General features: G+C 49.9%; 1 protein-coding gene and 1 long non-coding RNA gene across 16 annotated transcripts in view; one reads left to right on the top strand and one right to left on the bottom strand.

Annotated features, from left to right (window-relative positions):
* Positions 1-27,074, top strand: part of SLC37A1 (solute carrier family 37 member 1) — an 82,017-nt gene that overhangs the window by 18,839 nt on the left and 36,104 nt on the right. For 7 of the 15 annotated variants that reach the window (XM_009202199.4, XM_003895443.4, XM_021935468.2 and 4 more), the window contains 7 exons: positions 655-888; positions 8,057-8,138; positions 16,770-16,902; positions 17,557-17,635; positions 21,570-21,705; positions 24,348-24,424; positions 25,345-25,511. In XM_009202199.4, coding sequence (XP_009200463.1) covers positions 833-888; positions 8,057-8,138; positions 16,770-16,902; positions 17,557-17,635; positions 21,570-21,705; positions 24,348-24,424; positions 25,345-25,511 — 730 coding nt within the window. In that variant the 5' untranslated portion in view covers positions 655-832. Of the gene's footprint in view, positions 1-654; positions 889-8,056; positions 8,139-14,521; positions 14,746-15,752; positions 15,907-16,247; positions 16,656-16,769; positions 16,903-17,556; positions 17,636-21,569; positions 21,706-24,347; positions 24,425-25,344; positions 25,512-27,074 lie in introns of those variants that run through there. The other 8 variants (XM_021935467.2, XM_021935469.2, XM_021935473.2 and 5 more) reach the window with 6 other exon arrangements.
* On the bottom strand, positions 11,920-16,316 carry LOC103882566. Its single transcript, XR_002520794.2, has 2 exons — positions 16,219-16,316; positions 11,920-12,283 (listed from the first exon to the last, which is right to left on the bottom strand). It is a non-coding gene; the product is annotated as an uncharacterized LOC103882566 (long non-coding RNA).

Here is a 27,074-nt window from a genome sequence, read left to right on the forward strand (position 1 = left end):
CCCCCTCTCAGTTCTCAGGCCTCCTTCCCCATTCCTTCCTATATTGCTCTGCCTTCAGCCCTGAGTTCATAATCAGGTCATTTTCTATGACCTCTGAGGTGACCACAAAAGATGAAAATTGAAGAGGCAGACAGAAGCAAATTCATTCCTCCTTTGGATTCAAATGGCAAAGTCACAATTAAATAATTGGTTTGATCTGCCCTCTTGTCTAGGCCGACGTTTCTCTGTCACTATAGTTCAAAGGTGACCTGGCCCACAGGGGTGGAACTGAGCCAGTCCAGTGCCCTGGCATGCCCTGGTATCTGGGCACATAGCGTGGATGCTGGACACATATTTGGTTTTGTGAATGGGTTGATCTCTAGATGCCTCCCAGATAGAGATGAGTTTCTTGGTTCCTTTTTATCCACCATCAGAACGTTGTTTGAAATTCATTTCAGGGTTCTCAGAACAAACCGCCTCGAGGGCAGATACTCCACCTCACTCCACCTCTTCCTAGTAACACTCGTGGTGGGGACCCCTGCTTGTATCAGATGTCCAGCTTTGATCAGGATGGGGTACTGCTACTGTACATGTGTGTGGGTTACTTCTGCCAGTAATGCTGAATGTGTGAATGTCAGGACACTGGACTCTGAATGCCTGTCCTCCTCCTCGTAGAGAGCAGAGCCACTGCCAGAAGGAAGGGGACAAGACCCAGCAGGACACCTTCTTTCCACGCTTTCCAGCCTGTGGGAGCAGCAGGGGCAGCAGAGAGGGAACCTGGAGCCGGGATTAATGACCCATTTATGAAGCATCTTATTCTGCGACCGAGGCTGTGTGGTCAGTGGCAACATAAATGGCTCAACTCCCCGCTGGCATTCGCTTCATCATCTCGTTCTCCAGGGATCAGTGGTGAGTCCTGGCGGGGCAGGCCCTTGGCATGGAGCTGTGTATAAGTGAGGGCTACTGTGCAGGTAGTTGTGTTGCCCCAGTTTCATTATAAAACACATAAAACTTGAATCACTGACCTTGCCCATAACCGTTGAATTGCTTACTGGCAGTGGAAGCCATGACCCAGAACAGCGCTGAGGTGTCCTTTGCCCTTGGTACTGGCATTGTCAGATAGTGTTTGGGCTTCTGCGTGGTCTCCAGTGGTTTCTGGAAGAATCATGGTCCCTACAGAAAAGTGACCACAGACTACCAGCAGGGTTAGCAAACGACTGTGGTGAAATAAGCACCTAACTTGTATGTAAGTTACACAACTCTGAGCTCAGATGAGTGGCCTCGCTGGGGCAGAACTTTCAGAGAGAAAATGAAATGTTCCGGTGCAGCTCAGAATGCCGCTTTCTGTTCAGAGAGCACCTCCCCTTGCATATTGTGAGAATCCTCCTCTTAGGTGGCCTCATTAATTCCATTCTCCTTGAAGAAAACAGTTGACAAGCCCAGAGTCTGAAGCTGGCCTCCCTGTCCTGCTGAACTCTTCTGGGAGAGGAAAAACTTTGTTTCTACCCTCGTAGGTTCTGTTTTGGGGGAACTGGGAATTAAACTGACAAAAGACAGACTAGCAAGAGAAAAGACAGATTTCACCACTTACATACAAGAGGTCATAGAAAAGTGTCCCTCAAAGGGGCATTTAGAATTCTGGGCTTATGCGCCGTCCTTCACAGGGGAACGGGAGTGGGAGAAGGGCACTTGTGGGCAAACAAATGGCTTTTTGGAAAGACAAGTGGGCCCTCAAGAGAACAGATGGGCGATGTGATAGTTTTGTGACCATTCCTGTTTCAGTGCAGTGTGGAGGCTTCTCATCTCCAGTGGTAAGAGTCCAGCTTCCCTGGCTGCTTCTTGGGACAGAATTTATAGCAGGTGGATTCTTTTGAATTCTTTTGGGGAACTCTGCTTTTCAGTAGCTAAGAGAATTCAGGAACGCAAATGCCTTCTGCTCCAAATGATTTTGATGCCACCGCGGCGGATTCTGGGCCTATTCATCTCCTCCGCGCCAACCTCCTGGCGGCCCCCAGCCCTGCGCAGCTTCTCAGCCCTGCTGGTTGGTGGAGCATCCACAGGGTGTCTCAGGTTTGACTTGAGGGCATCTGTGTTCTTCAACCAGATTGCTTCTCTTCTTGACTCATTTCGTGTCTGCTGTGAGTCTAGCCACAAGTGCCTGAACAATTTGGTTTTATTTAGTGAGTGTTTAGCTTCTTCATTTTGTAAGTTTATTTTTATATAATTTCAAACTCATGTAACTTACTAACATCTGTAAGAAGTTCCTGTAGAACCACTGTATGTCAAAGATTAACATTTAGCCTCATCTGCTTCTCTCCCTGCCCCTCCACAGTGTGTGTGTATGTGTGTGTGCATGTGTGTAGATGTACGTTTGTACACACACACTTTTGCTGAACCACTTGAGAGTAAGTTGCAGACATCATACCCTTTTATTTGTAAATACTTCCGTGTGTATTTCCTATAAAGAAGACATTCTCTTATAAAACCACAAAACCACAGCAAAAAGATCAAAATCAGGAAATTTAACACTGATAAGATACTGTTATCTAATCCACGGTCCATGTTAAAAATGATATCAAATATCGTCAAATATCTGTGATAGCATTTCTTCTTCTGTTCAGGATCTAGTCAGGTTCATACATTGCATTTAATTATCCTATGGGTCTAGTCTCTTCATCTGGCACTGTTCCTCGGCCTTTTTTCATCTTTTCTGACCTTGACTTTTTTTCCTTCTTCTGAGACAATGGCCTTGTTATGTTTCAAGAGTTCAAGCCATTTATTTTATAGAATGTGCCACATTTTGACTTTGTCTGTTATTTCCTCATCCTCATGATTAGATTCAGATTATGTGTTTTTTACAGAAATCCCATAGAAATGAGGCAGCTTTCTCTTTACTGGAGAAGGAGTTACAGACATGGGAAGAGGGAGGGGAACTGGAAGGAACTGAGTGGGGCTGGATTGGAATGAAAGGTCTCGGGATAAACTGGTGACGGTCGATATAGAAATAGAGAAAGGTGTGTGTGTGCATGTGTGTGTGAATGCGTGTGTGTGTGTAAAATGCACCCTGCTGGGAGGTCCTGGGAACATTAATAGCACTAAAGTGAGCACACTTTGGTCTGGGATCTTGGTTTCTGCATGGCATCTCCCACTAAAAGGAGTCAGGAGTCCTCAGAGACCTGGCCAATGCCAGGACTGGGGTAGGGCAAGGAAAAGATGAGCCAGGAACATCTTGTGCCAGAAAATAAGGAAGTGCTTACAAAGGTACTCTGACTTGTCAAATCTAGGACAATCTGAGATTTACAATAAATGAGACTCATTGTGAATGATAGCCCATTGAATAGCATAAGACTCTGGCGAGTCCTACTGATGTAACTGAATAAGTAGGAGAAATGCATGCTCTCTGTACAGTGGACACTGGCTGCTAGGTGGAGCGGGGATGTGGAGCCACTGCAGGGTGCCCAGCGCAGGGACAGAACGCCAGTGGATGCACTCCGTGGGGCAGCAGCTTGAGGAACAGGATATCTGCATCATCTCAGAGCAGGTTTCCAGAAATTCCATATTCATTACTTAGAGGGAAGCGTAGTGGTTTCACTGAGGAACGATGAGGCAGACAGCACTTTAACCAAGGACCAACGTCAGTGTCACTGCCGTCCTGCGCCTCCTGACAGGATACTCTGAACAGGACATGGCATCGCTTCTCTGTCTGGTTTCCTTGTTTCTGAAGTGAGGATGTCTTTGGACTAATTTCTGCACCAAATATCACTCAGTAATTCTCAGAAGCGTTTCTTTATTCCTTATTTGCGTATGATTGAGGTAATAGCACTCAAACAAGGTGACAGATATTTTGCAGGAAGCCTCTCACCCTAAGCAGGCTGCTGTCCACCTGAGAACACGTGGTCTTCGAAAACATCTCTGAGGAGGCTCAGAGGGGCGCCCCCATCTGGGGCTGTCGTTGCTGAGACCTGCTTTCTTGCTAGAAACGTGGGATTTTTTGTATTGGTGGAAGCCAGGCATGCTGTAAGTAGTCATAACTGCAAAAAGTAAGCCGAACACTGAGGAGCAGATCGATTAGATCATTTTTTTATTGTATTTGTTTTATATTCATAAGTCTAAACGTAACACAAAACAAAAATGAAAGGATTATATTAGCCTCCTGGGGCGGCTGTAACAAGGGACCACAAGTTGGGTGTCTTGAAACAACAGGAATTTACCCTCTCACATCCCTGGAGGTCAGAAGTCCAAAGTCAAAGCGTCAGCAGGGCCACCCTTCCTCTGCAGGCTCCGGGGACAGACCCTCCTTGCCTCTTCCAGCTCCTGCTGCTGCCGCAGTCCTTGGCTGGTGGCTGCATTGTGCCAGTCTCTGCCTATGTGGCCACATGGCCTCCCTTTCTGTCCGTCTCTGAGTCTTTGCGTGACCTTCTGGTGAGGGCACCAGTCATTGGAATTAGGGTTCACTCTATCTAATATGCCCTCACCTTAGCTAATCATGTCTACATGACCCTGTTTCCAAATAAGGTCACATTCTGAGGTTTTGGGTGGACATGAAATTATGGGGGACGATATTCAACCCAGTACAAAATGAATAAAAGGAAACAAATATCATCCAAAACATCTGCTTTATAAACGATAAAGAAAATGTAGATAGAATTACAAAATAAGAAAGGACTTCGGGAGGGCTATTTGGCTTCTGGGGGTTTGAGTCCATCCATGCTGCAGAGTGAAGCATCTGCCTACCCAGAGGCCAGGCGTGTCGGGGTGACCACCAGCAAGGCAGCGGCCCGAGTGTGGCTGCCGCGGTATAGCAGTGGCCATGGGACCTGAAGTCAGACCTTTCAAAGAGGAAAGTCCAGCTTCTAGCCACTTCCTCCTCCATCCCCAAGCCCCAAGTCCTAAATACAGAAGATAAGAAAATGAAGGAGGAAAGACGAATTTGCAAATAGAAGCAGAGTTGGCCTGACACCAGCTAAATAAATACAGAGTTTTCCTCTTCAGTCTTTAGGAACATTCCAGTTTCCTGTGTAAATGAACCCTTTACCCAATTCTACAGGACGGCTTCTCAGGCCGGCTATACTGTGACAGTGACTCTTCCCAAAGGGGCTCACTCATTAAGGCGTCTCCCTCCACACAAGGCTGAACTGAAGGTTCCAGAGGCATGTGCTGCCCCCTGTGTGCTCCTCAGTGTTCTCAGGGCATCTCTGGGTGTGTGCTGTGAGCACCAGCCAGGAGTCATCCCGCAGAGGAAAGCAGGGGCCCAGAGCACATCCCCAGGGCCTGATCACCCAAGCAGCCCTGACCATCGGGAGTGCGGTGGGTGTCGGGGCCCCAGCACTCTTCAGACCTCAGCCCGACAAAGGGAGACAGCCTTCCTTCTGGGCTGTCTGGGTGGTGAGTGGAGATGTGAGCCCACAGCCCATAGGGCAGAACTGCTCTTCTCAAAATCCTTCCTAGCTGGGTGATAGCACCTATAGAACTGGCGCTGTGGATGGAGAATCCTCAAGGGCGCAGGAGAGATGCTCCATGGACTTGTCTGAGACTGACTGGGGAGGTACTGGAGGGAACTTGGCCTGAGAACTTTGTTCACACGTTTTGAGGACATTGGAGAAGGAAACCCTGTACTCCAATGAGGGCTGATCAGGGTCACCCATCAGCCTTACTTGCCCTAGTCAGCTGAAGCAGGTGGGGTGGAAGTGACCAGTTTGTCAGGCTGTGGGCTGGACAAGTGAGCATTGAGGGCCAGTAAAGCCCAGTGGCCTGGAATCTTCCTGCACCGGCAGTTGGAGGCACGAGAAGCAGCGGTGGCCTAACAGAGAGCTTCATCCGAAGCGCTGAGACTTTCTTTCCTTGTCAGAAAGGATGGTTTTCAGAAACACGAGGACAGAGGCCTGGGCTTCTGGAGCAAATCCACTGTACCCACGTAGCCTTTGTTCTTTGGGCTTTGGGATAAACGACATGCTCGTCTTTTAGAGTTTCACTTTTTTCCCATTTGGCCCTTGCCATGGGCTTGGAGAGGAAGAATTGAAGAAAGGCCATTGGAAGATGGTTCCCTGATGAAGAAGAGAGCGCTGGGGAATTTCTGTCTTCAGTCAGCAGGTATTCTGCAAGTTGGTTTGGTTTGGTTCGGTGCCTTCCCCTAAGGCACAGGCATTCCAAAGGTGGTGGTTTTGAGTCCCACAGAGCCACCAACCTTTCTTTCCCACCTGAAATATGGTCTTTTTTTTTAAAGAAAAATCTGGAAGTATCTATTTGAACTCTACTTTAGCTGGTAACCAGAGAAGAAGGCAGCTCTGGGATCCTAGGATTTTAGTTACTCGTGGAAAGCCTCCCTCGGAGTAAATCACAACCTTAAAAATGTAGATGCGCAGCTGGGAGAAGCGACCCCTTATCCCAGGGCCTCCCGGAAACGCTGCCTGTCTTTGTCCTGTGTAGGACGCGGCCTTAGGTAATTATTGATTCAGGTTGTTGGTGGCACCATTTGAAGTCATTGGTCTTCCCAGGCCACAAACAGGACAGGTTCTCCAGGGGAGGGAGGTGTGCCTAGGACACAGAAGAGCTGCCACTCGCCTTCCGCTCCTGTCAAATACTTCTTTCTCCCAACACATTTTGTTGCCCCAAAAAGTATTTTTCTATGCGGTGGTTAAGACTCTTAGACTGAAGTTGCCCTTTGTCTTCTCTCTAAGGCACCTTCTTTTCTTCTTCTTCCTCACACTCATGCTTACTCTTTTGGCTGCTTTTCTCCCAGCCAAACTGAGTGAGGCGCTTTGTGCCAGTGTTTCTGTCATTGGCCTATTGAGAGCCTGCCAGCGTCCCTGACTTTTTCTCTTTGAGGGCTGTGAAATATTTATATGTCTGCCTTGCTTGTGTGCTTCTGAAAAGTTGCATAGAAACCAAAGAGCCAAAAATAAATATGATCTTAATTGCCCAGGATAGCAGGCTACGCAAGAAACTCGTGGTTAGTTTTGTTGTAAACTAAACATTTCATCGTCCTTGTTATTGCTTTGTAAACTCAAGTGTGCATCTTGAGTCCCAGGTTTCCCTTTGGTTATGGTTTTTTTAAATAAATGAATGTTTTTGATGTTGTGACGTAATAAGAAACATGCGTTTGATCTCTGGCCCTGGCTCATAGCACACAGCTCCTGAGTGCTGAGTATCTTTTTGTTTGCTAATGAGGTGACTATGGCTGGGGCTCCAGGACAGCCTCTTGGGGGACGGGTTGCCAGGGCAACCGATCACGTGATTAGAGGTTGGAACTCCACCCATGGACCTCTGGGGAGGGGAGGGAGCCCGCAGAGGTGGAGTGGATCACCGGTGGCCGGTGATCTGCTGGATCGTGCCTGTGTAATGAGGCCTCTACAGACTTCCTCAAGGACAGGGTTTGGGGGGCTTGCAGGCTGCCGAGCACGGGGAGGTTCCCGGAGGGTGGAGTCCTGGGGAGGGCACAGCAGCTCCAAGCTCCCTGCCCCATCCCTCGCCCTGTGCATCTCTTCATCTGTGTGTATTCTTTGTGACATCCTTTATAAAAACCAATAAATGTGTCTCCCTGAGTCCTGTGAGCTGCTCTGGCAAATTAATCAAACCTGAGGAGGGGTTCTTGGGAACCATGCTGAGAGCCAGTTGGTCGGAGGAGCAGGCCACAACCTGGGGCTCGCCGTTGGCATGTGAGCCAGGGCAGCCTCAGCCAGAGCCCCGCCCTGTGGGGGCTGATGCTGACTCCTGAAGGACAGCGTCAGAATTGAATTCAGTTAGAGGACACCTAGTGTCAGCTGGAGAATTGCTTTGTATATGGGGCAAACCCCTACACATATAGTGTGAGAAGTGTGTGTGGTGTGGTGTGCATGAGGGTAGGAAAAGCAGTCTGGTTTTTCCTGTCTCTTACGGTGTTTAGTTTCCATGTGGACAAAGCAAAAGTGGCAATATTTTTGAATGTTCCAATATTATAGTGACATAAGTAATATTGATAGTTGCTGTGGAACTGAATGAATAATACACAGCATAAGAACATTTCAGAACACAGTGACATGTATTCCTAACATAACTTCTGTTATTTCATGTCATCTTCTCCCACTGTTTTGTGTTTCAGGTACAGAGCCTTCATTTTTATTTTGACATTTCTGCTGTATGCAAGTTTTCACTTATCTCGAAAGCCTATCAGCATAGTTAAGGTAAGAATCATGAAAGCACTGCCTGTCGCCTCTGTAAGGAGTTGGTCACTTGAAGGGCGTGTGGGGCAGAGGGTGGGGATGGCAGCAGATATGCGGGAAAACAGATGATTTAGAAACAAGTTCTTCTGCTGCTTTGGCTTCGCAGTTTCCCTTTCCTAAAATTGACATTTGTTAAATGCTTTTTGGATTTATACTTTCAGAGGTCGTAGACTTTTAGTTATATTAGTTGACAGTTCCAGAATCTGAAAGCTTAGCTAAATATTTATTTTATCTTGTGTGACTGTTCCTTCCAAATGTATCCAACCTTAATTGGTTCCCCAAATTCCAACTCTTCGTGCTATCCGACCCCAGGTCTGGCCGCGGAGGTGGCTCTCCGTTATTCTTGGAAAGCTGTGTTTTTGTTTTGATTCGACCCCAGGTCTGGCCGCGGAGGTGGCTCTCCGTTATTCTTGGAAAGCTGTGTTTTTGTTTTGATCCGACCCCGGGTCTGGCTGCGGAGGTGGCTCTCCGTTGTTCTTGGAACGCTGTGTTTTTGTCTGAGTGATGGGTGCGCAGGAAGTTGTTAAACAGGTGTTCCACTAGACTTTGAGAAAAGAAGATTAAAGCAGACAAGACTACATAAACACCAGTTATAACCTGGAGAAAAGCAGGAATAATTTTCTTACCCTCGTTGGGATTACGTCACCCTGCCTGTAGACCATCAGGGGCCTGAGAGGCATTTGAGTCTCTATCGTAGAAGGAATGAGGAAATCATCCACTGAAGGGGTGGCCTGCCCCTCCACACCTGTGGGCGTTTCTTGGATTTTCTCCCAGGCATCCACTGCCAGAGACAGCGCATTCACAGCCCGACGGCCCCTCGCTCACTCTCCAGGAGTTGGCAGGGACCCAGATCCAGGACTGCAATTCTGTAACCTTTGGAGCTGTGCTTCCTCCACTCCTGCCAGTGGCTGAGCCCTGGGTGGCTGCCCTCCGCAGCCCCGGTCGGCAGAGGCAACGCAGAGGCTGGTTCTTTTGTGACAGTCCTAGGTTTCCCACTCTCCAGCAGCTTTCAGGGGATGTTAAACATTCATTTACCCAAAAGATTCTAAAATTCCCCCTTGGCCCCTGGTAAGCAAGAAACTTCCATGCCTTTCAAGTTGTTGACTGTGGAAAACGTTTGCAGACCTTAAAAAATGTGGGTTTTAAGAGAAGAATATGAAAAGAGGCAGTGGGCCTTAAGAAACACTCATCTGCTTGACAAGAGACTCTCAAATCAGTACCGATAACCAGTCACTATAAAACAGTACCGATAACTAGTCATTATAAATCAGTGCCAATAACCAGTCATTATAAATCTGAATATTGCTGCTACTTGTCTTTCTGGTAGAGAAATACACAAACAGCTCAAGAAAATGGTAAATTATAAAGATGGAAGTACCTATTGAAGAGACTTGGTGAGCGCATTGGAGTTGAAGGATCTGGTGTAGTCGGGGAGCCTGCGTGGGGTTTCAGGATTGGCCTGGAAAGGTTGGGTGTGGATTGTAGGGGAAGAAAAACAGCTTTGCAGGTGGGAGAACTGCCTTGAGTACTATGTGCAGGGGTGGGTGTCCCCATGAAGCCACCACCTGACGGGCTGGGGGGGGCAAATGTAGCGCGTAAGATGGGCTGGCCCTTGGGGGGATCTTTGTCAGCGGTCAAAGCTGTTGGGGTCCACCTGATGACCACGAGGGCCCCTGTGAGCCAGGAGCAAGTGGGAGCCCTGTCCCGGTCCCTCTCGCGGCTTCCCTGGTGGTCTATCTTAAAGCCCCTGCCCCAACTCTTGTGTGTGGTGCTGTCCAAGCCACTCAGGGCTTAGGGCTTCTGAGGAGGCAGCGTCAGGGTCAGCTCTTAGTTCAGTGTCATAAGTACCAGTATAAATAACTGCCGCTTACAGAGCCCCGGGGTATGACGAAGTGCCACACACATTACCCCGTGACCTTCACAGCAACCCTGTGAGTGCCCCTGTGAGGAAACTGAGGCTCAGGGCCTCGTTCCCCCAGGCAGGGCTGCTATGCACTGGAGAATTCCCTGTGGGTCAGGCTGCCTCCAGGGCCCCCGCTCTTCTTCTCTGTGCCTCAGGGTCTGTCCGGGTGTAATTACCTGAGTACACTCCCAGCATCACACTCGAGCCTCCTAAACTCACAGATTTCCCGAACTAGCAGCTGTGATGTGCCTGGGCATGGATTGGCTTGACGCTGAATCCCATGCGTTTCTTCACCTTTGAAGATAGATCAGAACATCACACCACATCAAAACTAAACTTTGCAGTGCCTTATGAAGCACCCATGTGCTTGAGCCCATGATATGAAAGGCGTCAATGAAACGGAAAGTGGCAGTGATTCTGTTGACCCACAAAACAGTTGAGTGATTATTTACAGCCGCATTTCCTAGAACATTGCAAACAAAACAAAAGCAAAATACATTTGCTTACCTGAAATCGAACCAGGAGCTGTGAATTAGAAAGTGATTCTCATTCTATTACGTCATTTATAGAATGACATGGCACAGCAGGTCACATTTAAGTTAGTCTGGAATGTTTAGATTACCTTTGATCACTGCTGATGAATTGTATTTTTCTCGATGATGATGATAAAACCAGGGTTGGGAGGATAGTGGTGTTATAAGTGCAATCCTGTCCATTCTACCTGCTGCTCCAGCTGTGGCCCAGCCTCAGGACTCAAGGCAAGCATCTGCCCAAGCTGGTAGACAGGTGGTACTACACTCTCCCAGCAGAGATCTTAGTGGGAGCTCTTTTCTCCTGGGCTGGCCCAGAGCAGAAACCTGAAAGCAGAGGCTTCCCAGAGAAGCCTAAACTGCAGGGGTCCCTGGAGCCAGGGGGATGGCAGCATTGATTTGAATGTGAGGGTGCCCACCCCTCTCTGGACACACAGGACTTAAAAGGAGAAAACTGGCCGGGCGCAGTGGCTCACGCCTGTAATCTCAGCACTTTGGGAGGCCAAGGTGGGTGGATCACCTGAGGTCAGGAGTTCGAGACCAGCCTGGCCAACATAGTGAAACCCTATGTCTACTAAAAATACAAAAACAAATTAGCCGGGCATGGTGATGGGCGCCTATAATCCCAGCTACTGGGGAGGCTGAGGCAGGAGAATCGCTTGAACCCGGGAGGTGAAGGTTGCAGTGAGCTGAGACCACACCACTGCACTCCAGCCTGGGCGACATGAGTGAGACTCCATCTCAAAAAAATAAAATAAAAACAAATGGATTAAAGATATGAATGTAAAACACAAAAAGTAAAAATCCAAGAAGAAAATTATGTTTATCGTAGGAGTAAGTGTGAAGTTAGGAAACCCAAAGAAACAACGGGCAAGGGGGATGAACAGGCAGTTCACAGACATGGAATTCAGATTGCCAGGAAATGTGTGAATGGTGTTCAAGTCTGCTGGTATTCCAAATGCAGATTAAGGCAACAGTGTGCTCAATGGCTGGCACAGCATTGCCCAGAGCAGTAAGCCCTGTTCACTGGCCGTGAGGGGAGAGGACTTTTCATGCTTTCTTGATGGGATGTCGAGTGTTAGCACCTTTTGGTGACACCCAGTGAAATAAAAAATACTACAGCCTTCAGACATGCTTCTGGGAATTTCACCCTAAAAATAAAAGCACCTTACTTGGGAATGTCTTCATAAGCGTCTTTATGGCAGCTTTGTTTGTAGTGACCAAAAAAAGGAAAAAGGAAAAAACCAATGCTGGGTATCGAGGGAACCCAATAAGCAGGTAAAAGTTTGAATAAATGGTGACAAGTCCATATTATGAAAAGAATTTATCAAGAGGCAAACCAGTTGACTCAGAAACATTTCCAGGAGGCATTTTGAGTAAGAAGTTAACATGTGCATAAGGATGTATAGAATGATTCCATTTTTGAGAAGTAAACAATGACCAAGAAGCTCCTCCATCTATTTCTGTATCCTTCATGCGTGGAGCGTTTGCGTGCCTGTGCCCGAGTGTGTATAATGCATTTCACGTGGCAACTGTGACTCATCGCGGGAGGCTGGCTGTGGGCAGGTGCTGTCGTCCGTGGGGGAGAGCCTGTCTGGTCACTCCTACTTTTGGTACCAAAACTTTAATTGCTCTTCCAGGGCTTAGATAATGCTTTGGAGAATTCTTGTAGCCTTATAAAAGGAATGTGAAGGACTAGTTAGAATCAGTGCACCCACACAGCCTAACGAGCCACGTAAAGTTGACTAGACAGATCATCAAATGCAGATATGTATACACACACGCACACACATACACCCTCTGTGTTGGCTAAAGGTGGAGTGAAACTGGCCTAACCCCACTGTCCTCCAGGGGGATTCAGTGAGGCCCGAATCCCCTGCTCTTGTCCTGTCCTCTCACTGTTGCCTTTCAGTGTCTCCCGCACCCCAGACCACCGGGTAATCTCCTCTATTGGAGGCCACGTACCTCCTGCAGAGAATGTGCCCTGTGGCTGTAGCCTTAGGCAATGGTGGGGCTGAGAACCCAGGGCGGAACGAGTGGTTTCTCTTTGCGAAGTGGCTCAAATTCAGCGTGGAAAGAATGGAGCCTTGGTGGAATGCAGGCTAATGCAGTAGATATTTGTACTGCCTACAAACTGACCCCGCGCGTGGGGTCTCTGCAGGTGCAGGATGAGGAGTCCAGTCTTTTCGTGCCCATGGGAATTCCGCTGCAATACCTGCCCTGGACAGGTTCCTCCTCGCTGCTTTATGGTGGGACAGGGGACTCAGGTGTTGGGGATCTGGACAGGACCATGACCTCCTGGCAGCCTTCCACGCCTTATGTACTCTGTGATCCCGATACCAGCCCCATACCGCCCAGCAGCCTGTGAACTCATTTACTGTGTACCTCGTTAAGGCACTGTGATATCCCCGATTATAACCGACCTTGCCCCCTTGCTCGTTAATTTTCTTGACATCAGTATAGTAAACCTTCCCCTTGTACGCTCAGTGAACGGCTGTGAATCCAGCCCTTGTCCTTCGCCGCTCGTGTGCGTATGCCGATCCGACCCCATGCCCTTACCTTTCGTTGGGCTGTGATCTTGTTATTGTGGCCAGCCCTTTTGTATGGTGAGTGGCTCCAGATCCTGACCCTGCCTTCCCTTTACATGGCCTTGTGACGCCTCTTGATCGGTATTACATGCCGGCGCTGTAGCCAGCACTGACGCTGCTGTGATCGGTATAGCCGCCTTCCCCGCACACTCGTGGCGCTGTGACTCCCGGCCCCGCCGCCTTCCCCGCACACTTGTAGCGCTGAGACTCCTGGCGGTTCCCTGTGTTCTTCCACAAGATTGGCACCTTTCTTCTCCCACCCCCACCCTCCACCCATCTGCTGTTTATTTTTGTTGCTGCTCTGCGTGTTGCATGGACGCTTTAGCAGCCGCGACGCCTACGTGTTCACAGGGCCCACTCAGCCTCCCCGCCTCACATATCGTAAGTGTGGAGTTCAGTTGCCGCAGAGCCTTTTGCCGGATCAGTTTTTAATATCTACCTGATGTCGCGGGTTGATTGAGTTTGGAACTTGTTGAAAGGCACTTGTGTAAAAACGTGTGAAGAAAGCTGCCTTTATGAAAGCAGATGTTTCCCAAAGGACTTGACCCCCTCCCCAAGTATTTCTGCAGGGATGGTGTGGCTGTGCAGAGGTGAGGGTGCCTCCATGAAGCACTTTGGTGAGAATTTGTTCACCTGGCGAGGGGTTTGCTTAACAATTCATCTTAACCTAATTAAGTTTGCATTGTCCCTCAAACACCAGGTTTGGGGGGTAAAACTCATAGAAATACTGAAATATAGCAACGTTGTTGAAAACCTGTGGTTATGTAAATATCCTCAGAACCCTTTGTGCTGGAGTTATATGAAATCTCGATTGCTTTGGCAGCAGCCTTCCAACGGGGCTGCAGGGTGCAGGTGGAGGTGACCTTTCCAACAACGAAGGAGAAGGGCCGGAGAGGCACCTGGACTCACAGCAGCCCTTTCCTGAGCCCTTCCCAGGGGTGGAGGGCCAGAGAGGTGCGCTCCATTTATGGTTCATCTTTATAGCAACCCTGGGACACAGGCATTGTCATGCCAACTCCATAACTGATGACCAGGGAGTGTAAGTGACGTCACCAAGGTCAGAAGCCACAGAGAGGCACCAAGATCCCAGCTCAGGCCTGTCTGCCGCCGAAGCCTGTATCCCTAACCAGGATGTGAGGCCCCCACTCATTACATAACAAAACTAGAAAAACTTTACTGCTTATTTATGGAAAAAAAGGAGCATTTCTAATCAGATATGTTTTCGGCAGGTGGTTCCTCCCAGAAATATGAAATCACAAAGGATATAAAATTCTGTTTTAAGCGGCGGCCTGCAGAATCTCTTTTTCCTTTCTTCTGTGCCAGGTTAATGTTAGAAACTTCAGCTTATCCCTGGGTTCTCCTTGGCTGGGGAGTGTCCTGTACTCCTGTCCTAGCCGTGGCTTTCTTCAGTGAGAGGTGAATTGTGGCGATGCTTCGGCCTTTGGGTGTGGCCAGATTGGCTTCCGTGAGAGGCAGCAGGGAAAGGTGGGCAGAAACACCTGACTTCTGAAAGCACTGAGGAGGAAAAGTGTCCAACAAGGCGGCAGGTGAATGGAGAAAGGCCGCAGATACCAGCTTGATACAGAGAGGAAGGGCTGCAGGCACCCGCCCCGGGTCTCACGATCACACTCACAGCCCCTCACATCTACCTTGGGTGGAGAATTTAAAACACAAGCAGGAGCAGCCAGGGGTCCCCGAGCAGTCGGGGAGCAAATGAAAGCACTCTTCCCGACATGCCAGGAGGTCAGCATGGCGCCTCCAGGGAGGACCAGCTCTGCCAAGGGAGCTGCTGGGCAGATGATGACTTTGCATTGTACAGTAGGGCCCTTGGCTACTTTTTTGGGACAGTGTTTAATTATAGCAGAACAGCCCAGTGATGACGACAGAGTCACATGACGGTGGAGCAGCTGCATCCCGTGTGCCATGCCAGGACTCAGTGACGTGGCCCACATGCTGCCAGCTATAAATCAGGGTGTGTAGCCTCGATTCAAAAGCCCTGGCCTTTTGAAGGTGGCTAGCCTTGTCGGCCACTCCCTCCTGAAGAGAGGGGGACAGGACTTCCGACTGCTGCCTGCCTGGTCACTGGGGTGGCTCCCTGCCCAGCGTTCTGTGCCCTGACCTGGAGCCAGCTTTGTGCACTGCCCTCCGGACCCCTGGCCTCTCTCAGGTTCCAGCTGACGAGGACACCCCTCTGGTATTATGGGCACTGAACGGGTACTCAGTCCCCCTAAGGGACACCCCTCTGACCACAAGGACCCCACTTTCCGCCATCACTCATGCCTGATGGGCCAGCTCCTTTGAGTCTTGACTAGTGCAGAGTGATCACTACAGAGACCCCCGAGAAGAGAGGCATGGGAGTGACAGAGGCCACCAGGGAGGGACACACAGTCACAGAGCACATTCTGTCTTCCTCAGCTTCCCCCACAACGAGACGGGCCCCTGCCACATGTGGCGCTGTCTTGTAGGTGTTGTTCCTCTTCCCAAGGAGTGCACTGAGGAAAAGCCCACTCAGGCCCCTCTGCCTCCCGACAGATGAGCTTTCCTCTCTCCCCAGGGTTTGTTTCACAAGGGCCATGCCATCTTAAGCTCTGTGCAAAAGCCTGGAGTTCAACGTCACAGGTCCCAGTGACTTCTGTAACTGGGCAGCAGCCTCGTCTGCAGAGGGGGAGACCGAGGCAGGGGCGGCAAGTAACATGTTCACACAGCCGGTAACCAAACCCCAGGGCCACGGCTTTCCCTTCCTCCCACCTCCCAGACAAGTGCCTCCAACCCTGGCCCTGCTTGCTGGTTCTGTGGCTAGTTTGGGGGGCGGGTGGTGCCCTGCCCCAGGGATATTTTTAAATTGAAGTATGATTTACACTTAGTAAAGTATACAGATCTTCAGTGTCCAGCTTGGCAGATCTGTACATGCCCATAGGGGTAGCCATCCCCTAGGTTAAGGGATGGACCCTTTCTAGCTCCCAGACAGCTCCCCATCCCCTGTCCCGCATTGTCCCCCTTTAGGTAACCGTGACTGTCACCTCTAGCCGCGTGGATTCGTTGTCCATCCTTGGACTTCGTATGAGTGGAATGCTGCAGTCCGTACTCTTTCGTGTCTGGCTTCTGCTTCATGTTATGTTTGTGAGGTTCATCCTCATTGTTGCTTGGACCTGTGACTTGTTCTTTTTCGTTGGTGTGTAGCATTCAGTTGTGTGAATCTAGGAAAATATACCCCTTCTGCCTTGTGGACAGGTGGTCAAGGATGACAGGCGGTCGGCTTTCAGCTTGGAGCTTTAGGACTAAAACTGCTCCTGAGGCTTGTCTTCCAGTGGCATATGAAGATGGCTTATGTTCGTTGTGCGCTCAGGAGTGCGGTTGCTGGAGAGTCCTGCTGAAACGTCACCAGCAGGCATTCTTGTGGGTCCTGCAGACACACTGCCAGCGGCGCCTTGTGTTTCCGTTAGAATGCAGGGTGCAGGTGTCCTGGGCAGGCTGCTGGGAGAGGAGGGGTGACTGTTCCTCTCTGTGCCCCGTGCTGAGCCTCACTGAAGGCACTTCCTCTCCTTGCTTCTGCCCTCCCATCACATCCCAGGGTGAGCTCCACAAGTATTGCACTGCTTGGGATGAAGCTGACGGCAGATTCAGCAGCCAGAGCGGCAAGTCTGGGTCCATTGCCCCCCGCCAGCTCCCTGACAATGAGACCGACTGTGGCTGGGCACCATTTGGTAAGTCGATCATCGGTCCGTCCAGGAGCTGAAGCGGCTGTCCTTCCAAGGTTCTTCCAGCCTCGCTGTTAATAACTTTAGCAACAGTAATGCCGTTCCCAGATGAAACTGCATTTCCATGTCAGCCCTCTCTCCTACCCAAGAGCACGTGACTTCACCGCCACTGTGTCCGTAGCACCTGTGTGCGGAGCTGTTCCTCCTGAAAGAAGGTTCTCTTAATAGGGAGATGTGCTGCAGATCATTTGCATTTTGTATTTCAGACTTGCAGGGCATAGTTCCGTGGGCGGGAAGAAGAGAGAGACACGAGGGGCTGGTGTGGGTGCTGGCCTAGGCAGGCGTGCTGCAGAAAAGCCAGTGGACACGTAAAACAAAAGGCATCAATCAAATGTGCAGCCACCATGCACAATGGGGATTTTATCCCATCTGAATGATGCCTGCATTATATTTAGTGATTATTTGAAACTGCGGTGACTTCATTTTCCTTTGCGAGAAACTGAACGGAAAATGCACCGCCTTGTTTTCTGTGTGGAAAACCACGCGTTTCACTAAGTACACCCAGATTTAGAGAACAGATGCTTTGTGTTTTATAGCCGTGCTCTAGAACATACACTAAACAATACTGAGCTTTTCCTGTTGATTTTCAAATTCGTGTAGATAAGAACAACTATCAGCAGCTGCTTGGGGCCCTGGACTACTCCTTCCTGTGCGCCTATGCCGTGGGGATGTACCTCAGGTACGTACAAAGCAGACATAGTACAGGGGTGGCCTTGCTTTGTAGCAGCCTGCTCTCACCTCTCACGATAGCTCATAGCTCTTTGGTTTTCCAGACCCTTCCTGGTTATCTGGCCCCTCCGTGCAGAGAAGGCGTCCGCTATGCTGAAGTGCACAGGCGCGCGGGAGTGAGGCCCCCGCTTGCCAGTGGCTTCCCTGCTGTTCCCTTCCCAAAGATGAGGCCAAGCTTAGGAGAGAGCAAGCGCTTGTGCTGTGCCCACAACACGGGACCTCAAGGCCGAGGATTTCCGTGTCCCAGGCACTGTGCCAACTGACACAGGCTGCCCTCAGCTTTCCTGGCCCTGGGGTTTAGGACCTACCATGAATCCTGCCGATCCTGGGACGTGGTCATTCAGGAACAAGGGGACTAGCTTCCTGTTTAGCAGAGCCCGACCTCTCCTGTGGTTCAGGGGCTGCCATCTGTTTACATGCCCCAAATAACGAATTTCACCTGATGATCGGAGCAGTTGACACAGGATGTGTGGAACAGCTCTACCTGGATGCCCAGCTTGGCCCCAGAGCTGAGCGCAGCAGAGGCAGCCCTGCGTGGCGGGCGGGGAGCTCCAGAGAGAGACCCGCTGGGATCTGAATCCCGGCTCTACCACCTGCTAGGATGTGGTCTTGGGCAAGTTACTATACCTCTTTGGGCCTCAGTTTCCCCTTTGCAACATGGGAGAAATAATAGTTCTTATGTCACAGGATTGTGGCAAAAATTGAGTTAATGTATGTAGAAGCTCAGAATGGTGCCTGGCCTGTGCTGCCAGCCCAGCCCATTCTTCATCCCACTTTGAACTGACCAAGGCAGGTGGCAAATGTTATATGGGTCATAGAACATGTGACTGACTGATTGAAAACTGCTATTGTGGCAGTCCAGCCAGGTTTTTTTTTAAGGCAGTATAGGGATGTTCTAGCCCATTTTCTGTTGCTAGTAGCACAATATCTGAGATTGAGTAATTTATAATGAGAAAAGGTGTATTTAGCTAACTGGGAAGTTCAGGATTGGGCAGCTGCATCTGGCAAGAGCCTCGCGCCACACTGTAATGTAATGGAGGGCGTCGCCTGGCAGAGGCCCCGTGAGATGGGTTAGCAGTGAGCAGGGCATACAAAACACACAGCACAGGGGTGACCTTGCTTCATAGCAGCCCGCTCTCACCTCTCACAATAGCTCATCAGTCCTGAGAGCGCGGCCACTTACTCCTGCACATTCATTCCTTTGTCAAGGCGGATCCCTCATGACCCAAATGCCCTTCAAAGCTCCCTGCACCTCTCAACGCAGTTATACTGGGAGCCAAGCCTCAACACAAGTTTTGATGGAGACCAGCCATAGCGAAACCACAGCCAGGGACGGAGGCATGTAGTCCCAAGAGGCTTTTGTTCAGAGACAGAGGTCTTTACATCCTGGAGAACCCCAGGGATCCCCATAAATGTTTAGCTGCTTCCCTGAGACCCGCTCAGTGTGGGATCATCAAGACCTGGCCCCTCCCCCGCTCAGAGCCCTGGTGGGTGGGTGGTGCCCAGGGAGGCAGTGTCTGCTGTCGGAGGAGAGCGCATAGCTCTCCCTTTATTGAACGTGTGCATTTGCCTCCTGCTGCAGAACTTGTCTGAGTGAGCAAATGAATAATAAAGATTTGGAAGCTCAGAGTGTGTGATGCGCAGCCGAACATGAGCCTAGCTGGAGAGAGTGGTGTGTACCTTGGGCTTCCTTCGGGCCTGGGTCTCAGCCAGGCTGCCAGACCTTCTCCATTTTGAGGTCAAATGTTTATATTCCCCAGACTGCAGTCTTACTGAACACAAATAATCTGTGGTATAAAAAGACCCAAAGTGGGAGTGTGTTTTTCTCAGTTACTAGAAAACTGTATTTAAATCTGGTTCTCAACTGGGGGCAGTTTTGTCTCCTAGGGGACATTTAGTAATGTCTAACGACGTTTGTGGGTGTCACAGCCAGGGAAGGGATGTTGCTGGCATCTAGTGGCTAGAAACCAGGGTGTTGCTAAACATCCTACAACATGCAGGACAGCCCCTAATGCCACAGAATTACCGGAGCCAAAATATCAATAGTGCTGAGGTTCAGAAAGCCTGCTTTACGTAAATAAACTGGTTTCTTGTTGCTTATTTATCGGTAAAGATAATTCTTATGCACCTTGTCAGTAAGGTTATTAAAACAAAATTTAGTCTAATGTGACATCTACACAGTGAACTCATGACTGAAACAAGGGCACACGCTGCTGCATTGAAGGGCCTTTTTGTGTGAGTCCCTACCTGAGGTCTCAGCAATGGGTGGTTGCTCGCTGCGCCAGATGAAATCAGATATGAGAGGGTACAGTCATTCAGCCCAGGTACTGCCTGGAGGGTTCAAGCAGGTGCAGCGTGGACTTGAATCCCTGTATGAGTCCCATATAATGTGAAATGGTGTTTGTTCAGTTAGACCTTTTCTTTAAAAGTTTTCAGTAGAGATCAAAGTGGGCCCAAATCATACAGCAAGATTAGAGAACACTTCTAAGCCTAGCCAGCAGCACCAGCTCTCAGGAGCCCATCTGGTTCTGCCAGCTGTGCTGTGACCTGGGCAGGTCAGCCAGCCTCTCAGGGACCTAGCTCCTGGTCTCTGGGGTGGGCAGGTTGAAGTCGGTAACTCTCTAGCTCTGGAATGCTCTTGAGTCTGTGTGTGGTGAGGTTTTAGCTGAAATTTTTACCTGGATGTTGTCATAATTTTAAGTGACTTTCTTCTGCTTTAGTGTTTAAAAGGTCATTTCCTGGATCCGAGGTAGATCTTTTTCACTTGGTGGATTCGGAAGGAAAAGCTCCCTGGTGTGGGTTCTTGAGATGAAAGCTGAGAACATTGGAGCTGACTCCGGCAGTGGGGTTCACGGCAGGCAGGTGTCACTGTGTGTTAGGTTTCCTGCTTATCTGACTCCTAGAGTGACCCTACAGAAGAAAGCAAGACCCATAGAGTCTCTGATGCTTGCGAAGGGCTCACGTCCATCCATGACACTCTACAGCTTTTCTATTTACTTAATCAGTCACAATGTTAAGTTGGTCCATAGTGACATTTCCCGTAAAACAGTGAGGGATGTTTTGGATAACATTAGGTAGTGTGCTGTGATGGCAGCTAAAGACTGTTAAGTCTGTGCCCTGCTGTGAAGCTGGAGACGTGCTTTACCACCCCCATCGAGGCTGTTTTAGTGAGGCTAAGCATCCTTTATGCCACCAAGTCTCCAGACAGCTCTAGAAGATAAGACACCAAAAAGGGTAGCTGATTAGTGAGTTGCATTGCTGTTCAGAAGGATGAGAGAGATGCCACCCCAGCATTTCAGACCTTACCATGGAACAAATCTTCTGCCTTTAAATCAGGTCAAAGTGGTGTGGCAGGAGGTGGTAGTGGCAAACAGCTGCAAGCCACTTCCCCACTGAGCCCAGCCAGCCAGGTGTATTAACACAGGTGACTTCATTACAGCTCGTGGGGCCGAGTGACTTGCTCTGGGTCATAAGTGATCTCTTTTCATGACATTTGGTGTAGTTCAACAGTTGGAATTTTAAGACATTGTATACATTTACTGGATATGGTTTATGTGAAAGCAGGATTAACTAGCAAGACAAGTTCCTGTTTCCTTTCATTGGCAACTATCATAAATAAGTCATAGCGTTTGAATTTTATTATTTGACAGATAGTGACATTGACTAGAAATAAAATCTTCTAAGATGTTGCCAGTCTCTGGTTTCTGGTGAGTAAACACTCCATAGGGAAATAGGTGTAAGAAGTCTTCCTGGAAATTGTAAGGCTTGGGAGTTCCCCAAGCTCAGAGAACAGCACGAAAGCATCGGGCACGAAACAGCCGCCGGGTTGTTAACATTCGGGTGTGTTTGTTATTCCTATTTGTCTTTCCTTCTCTCCGCCTCAGTGGCATAATTGGGGAACGCCTGCCGATTAGGTATTACCTAACTTTTGGGATGCTCGCCAGTGGAGCCTTCACCGCCCTGTTCGGCTTAGGGTATTTCTACAACATCCACAGTTTCGGATTCTACGTGGTAACTCAGGTAAGGGTTTGGGTCCATGGCTCACCACATATGGGGTTTCCTTGGTGAATAGGGTGGGGTGTTTATGTCACATGTCACCTCTGTCAAGATGTTGGGAAGGGGCAGAAGTACATCCTGTCCGAAGTCAGGGTCAGCTGACGTAATAAGTCCTGCCTTTCTCTTCTGCTCGGAAATTCCGGCCGCCCGGAGGTGTTTCTTAGTTTCAGGAGTTGCCTCATAAAGAACGCGCCTGTCGGTGCCCTGGCAGGGAGACTGATGTGCAGAGCCCTTAGGAGTCACCCTGTCTTCATGTGGATAAGTTTGAGATGTTTCATCTTGCTAAAGATTTGACCACTGGGGTTGGAGGGTGTGTCCTCCAGCTGAAGCCCTAGCTGGAGTCAGCCTAACAGCGGTGGCAGGGAGTTCCCACCAGGGAGTGCCCCAAACCATCCCAAGACGGGGCTGGTTGGGATTCCAAAGAACACAGCACTAACTGCTGGGTGATCAGTTTAAAGCGTGTATTAGGGGAACTTACGTACCGAGGGCTGTAGTATATAGTCTTGACACGCAGCGGGACAGGGCGTTCCACGCAGGTCTGTCTGCAGCGAGGGATTGGTGTATGGAGTTTGTATGAGGGTGTAAGGAATTTGGCCCAGGGCCAGGGCTACTTTCTTTCCATGTTTTGGGTCAGCAACTGAAACACCTTTGTCAGTGCCTAGGAGTGTTCAGGGGCCAACTTGGGTCCCAGCCTACAAAGGAAAACCTGCAGCTGGTCGGGTCGCAGTGAGAGAAAAAGGGGGGAGACCTGAGGACTCTACAGAGGGATGCAAGGGTGGAAGGAAGGGCCGACTTTGGAGTCAGGCAGCAGGAGGGGGTATGAGGCAGTCAGTGGAGAGAACAGGAGAGATCACGAAGGTGCTAGAAGGGGAGGAGGCCTGAGGGCAGCCCATACTGGCTTGCCCTTGGAGCTGGAGCCCTTCCGGAGTCTCCTGGCTTCTGCCCTTCCCAGCAGTGCTGTGGATCAGTATTCAGCAGCCGAGGAAAACAGTGGGAAATAACGATGCTCATCTCAGGCTTTGTGATGCTTCCAGGGCTCCCAGATAGCTCAGGGGAATGCTTAAAACCATCAAGGCAAACTATTTAATTTTGCTTTGAAGATTTTGCCATAACACTTGAAAAGTTTGGCTATTTTAATTACAAAAGCAGTTCACACTTGTGTAGTAATATAGAAAATTAGAAGGGAGGAGAAAACAATTTTCCAGAGTCCCAGCATGTGGAGTGAAGGCCCAGCCAGGTCAGCCCAGAGGCAGCAACAGGTAGACCAGCGGCTCCCAGGCGTCTTCTAGAGCAATAGTTCCCAACCTTTTTGGCATCAGGGACCAGTTTTGTTTAAGACAATCTTTCCACCCGGGACCAAGGTTGGGGAGAGGAGGATGGTTTGGGGATGAAACTGTTCCCTCTCAGGTCATCAGGCATTCGATTCTCATAAGGAGCACATAACCTAGATCCCTGGCATGTGCAGTTCACAACAGGGTCACGCTCCTATAAGAATCTAATGGCCCCCACTGATCTGATGGGAGGTGGAGCTCAGGTGGCAATACTCGCTCTCCCACCACTCACCTCCTGCAGTGTGGCCTGGCTCCTAACAGGCCACGGATCAGGACTAGTCTGTGCCCGGGGTTGGGGACCCTGCTCTAGAGAGCTGGCTTACTGCAGTGAGGTGGTTGGCGGTGCCAGGCTGGCCCTGGTTTCCTGCAGTCTTGTAGAGCCACCCCCGAGTCTCAGGATGCTAGAGCGTCCTCAGCAATACATTCCCCAAGTCCCTTCGTGAAACTCAAGTCAGGGATTCTTTAGAAGGAGGTACTTTGTCCAGGCGTGAAGTCAAGGCTGTGTTCATTCCAGAGAATGATGAACAACAGTACCTTCTCCATGGCCTGGTGAGGGAAAACATGCAATTCACAAGCCATGTTTATCGTACAATTCTATGAACAGTTCTATAAAGAGAAGAAAGCTTTTCTCTCTTTAAAAAGTTTGCATTTATTTATTTTTTGAGATGGGGCCTTACTGTGTTGCCCAGGCTGGAGTGCAGTGGTCCCAGGCTCAAGCAATCCTCCCACCTCAGCTTCTTGAGTAGTTTGGACCACAGATGTGCACCACTACACCTGGCTAATTTTTAATTTTTTGTAGACAAGGGGGTCTCTATATTGCCCAGGCCGGTCTCAAATTCCTGAACTCAAGAGATCCTCTCGCCTCGACCTCCCAAAGTGCTAGGATTACAGGCATGAGCCACTGCACCTAGCCTCTTTCTATGAAGTTTTTAGATTCAAAAGAGACTGTAAAGCTTGGCCCCACACTGTTATGAGGTGTGATCTCTTGGTGGTGGGGTTCTGCCTGGGTTTTCTTTCCTTGCTTTTCTCTACTTATTCTAAAATTTCCACAACAGACATGCATTACTTTTATTTTGAAAAATATATGGATACCTGTGTACATGGTTTAAAAATACATACGTAGTTTAAACTGTATATAAATATACAATTGACAGTCCATCTCTGGCTGTCATACCCCCTTCTTTGTGTGAGCGGGGCAAGCCCTGTGTGCCTCCCTGCGGCGCTCTCCCAGGCCTGCTTCCCATGGGTCAGTCTCTCCTTTGGCTTCTCCCGCAGGTCATCAACGGGCTGGTGCAGACCACCGGCTGGCCCAGCGTCGTCACCTGCCTCGGCAACTGGTTTGGAAAAGGAAGGTGAGGAAAAGCAGCCCTGTTTCCAATAGCAGATGAAAACTAGACCATTTTACTTTGAGTTTTTTTGTAGACTGATTACAGCAAAAACACTTTAGTATCCTCTTTAAAATAAGATGGCTGAAACCTCTGGGGCTTGAATTGCTGAAATTCAGATGGCCTGTATCCCACGAGACGGGAGCTCCTCCCTCCCACTGTAGGCCCGGTGGAGTCTGTGTCACTCGACGGCTCCTCTGACAGCTGCATCTGGCCTCCCGGGTGTTGTGGGAGATGCAGAGTCCAGGACCCTGCCCCAGGCCTTTTGAAGCCGAAGCTACATGTTAACATGGGAGTTTGGGAATTCCCAACCTGCGTCACCCAGCACACAGCACCAAAGTAGCAGAGCTGGGACCCAGCCTCTGGCGAGTCCAGATTTATTTGTAAATGGCTGTGTAAAATTCAGCTCAGCCAGGCCAAAGGCTTATTTGTGGTGGAAGATACCAAACAAGATGCAGAAGCTAAAACGGGAACACCGGCGTCATCAGGTCTTAAGTCTTAGGTACTGTGCCTCGTTCACCTGGTGTGTGCCTCCATGAGTTTTGTTCAAATGACAGTTCATCAAGTGACTATGTATTAATTGATTGTAGAGGCACAAATTTTAATTTCAGGCCTTCCAAGACTTTCAGGGAAAGGCCTCTTTCTTCTTGAGTACACAAAGCGTTCAGAGCAAGAGGTGGAATGGGTGATGGCACAGCCTGAGGCCACGTAAACAGATCAGCTCTCGTGAGCATCGCGAGTCCTGCATGCCACGGAAGCAGAGTCTGCACGGTCCTCATTGATTCTGCACTGACTGCCTGCTTTACAGGCACTGCTGCGCCCTGCACTGCTGGACTCGTTTCAGCTTCTCAGCTCCATCTTCTGTCTTCTGTTTTGTTGTGTTGCAGGAGAGGTTTGATTATGGGGGTCTGGAACTCCCACACCTCCGTAGGCAACATCTTGGGGTCGTTGATCGCTGGCTACTGGGTGTCCACGTGCTGGGGCCTGTCCTTCGTTGTGCCTGGGGCCATCGTGGCAGCCATGGGGATAGTGTGCTTTCTCTTCCTCATTGAACGTAAGTGCACGTGGCCTTGGAGACCACCCACCAAGGGAGGCCTCGGGTTTCCCTGCTCGGGTGGGCCTCAGGGACGAGTGTGAGAGCTGCGTGGCCTAGCGCCCTGTTTGCCTGTGGCTACCTCAGCGCTCTTCTTGTCAGGGAGACTTCCTTGGGGAGCCGGTTCTCTCCTGGTCTTGCTGGATTTTCTACTCTCCCCCGATTTCTGGAGTGACCCATGTCTACATTCCTTCCTCCCGTCCTCCTGCCCTCCCTTGCCTCAGCATCAGGCGTTCGTGCCTGGGAGTCTTCCATTTCCCCACAGGCTGTTCCCTCTCACGCCCATCTTGCCACCGAAACCTGAATTGGACCCGGTCAGCTCTTTGCCTTCTGATAAGATATATCTTGGACAGTGTTATAAAAGACTTACTTAATATCTTAACTGGGTAAAAGGTATCTCTTGGAAAATCAAATCCCTTATTCCATTTCAGATTCAGTAGCAAACTTTTGATTTAACTGAATTTGAAATTCATTTTTGAAGTAGAGATCCGCCAGGCTCTGGTGCTGAGAAGACTCGGGACAGTTACAGCAAGAATAGAGACCCCCAGGTGGCCCCAGCGGTCACATGACAGAGGCTCGACTCCTGCCAGCCACTCTGATAAGCTGTACTCAACCCTTAGTTCTTCGATTGAGTTTAAAGCACCGTGAAACCATACGGCAGGAGACAGCTCCCTCCTGCTGCCTGCCCGGTAGGGACACTCAGAGCCAGCTCCCTGCAGCCATGCTGGGCATTGCGTATCACTTCAACTCTGCATGCAGAAGTTAATCCATATTCCATTTAGTTGCTCACTTTTTGTGTCTTGCAAAAGCTAACCTTTTAATTTTTAAGATAACCATCATCCGGCCGCTCTGCGAGTTCAGAGACTCTCACCTCATGCTTCTCTGTTGGTGAAAATGGAAATAAACATTCAGATGAGGAATGTTCAGACACACACCCATTGCTGTGAGCAGAAAGTGGGGGCCCCGGTCTGCACTCAGCTCCCCTTTCCCCCCTTCTGCAGAGGCTGAGTAAGCCTTTGGCCACACCCTGGACAGCCTGAGCAGGGACCTTGTGGGATGGGTGGGGCTCTGGCTCCCTCACCAGTGGGCCAACTTGTGGCTTTCAGCTCTGTCTGGTGTGTCACTGCAGTTCTGAGAAAGGCCGTTTCCGCCACTGGTTTTCCGCTCTGATTCCTAGAACCTGGAGTTCTGTGCCCCTGCTGTCCAGGTGTTTGAGACACCAGCCACCCGGAGAATAATGTGCCTCTCTGTTAGCGCACAGGGGCCCCTGGCTGTCTCCTGCCTGAGGGTAGAGTCCACGGAGCCTTCTATTCTCTTCCTCAACTGGAAAGGGGCTGGCTCTGGGGAGGAGAGGACGTGTGGAAGGGAAAGGAGCTTGCTCAATGGCCGGGACCTCAGCGCCCGCTCCAGGCATTCAGGGCGCTGTGTTGATGCTTGTCTCTGTAAGCGGAGCGAACTCGGCTCTTGTGAATAAGCCTCCCTGATCCAACTTGGGCAGATAGCAATGAGCCAGATGCCCCCTGT

This window comes from Papio anubis, chromosome 4 (genome assembly GCF_008728515.1).
Source record: "Papio anubis isolate 15944 chromosome 4, Panubis1.0, whole genome shotgun sequence".
NCBI lineage: Eukaryota > Metazoa > Chordata > Mammalia > Primates > Cercopithecidae > Papio > Papio anubis.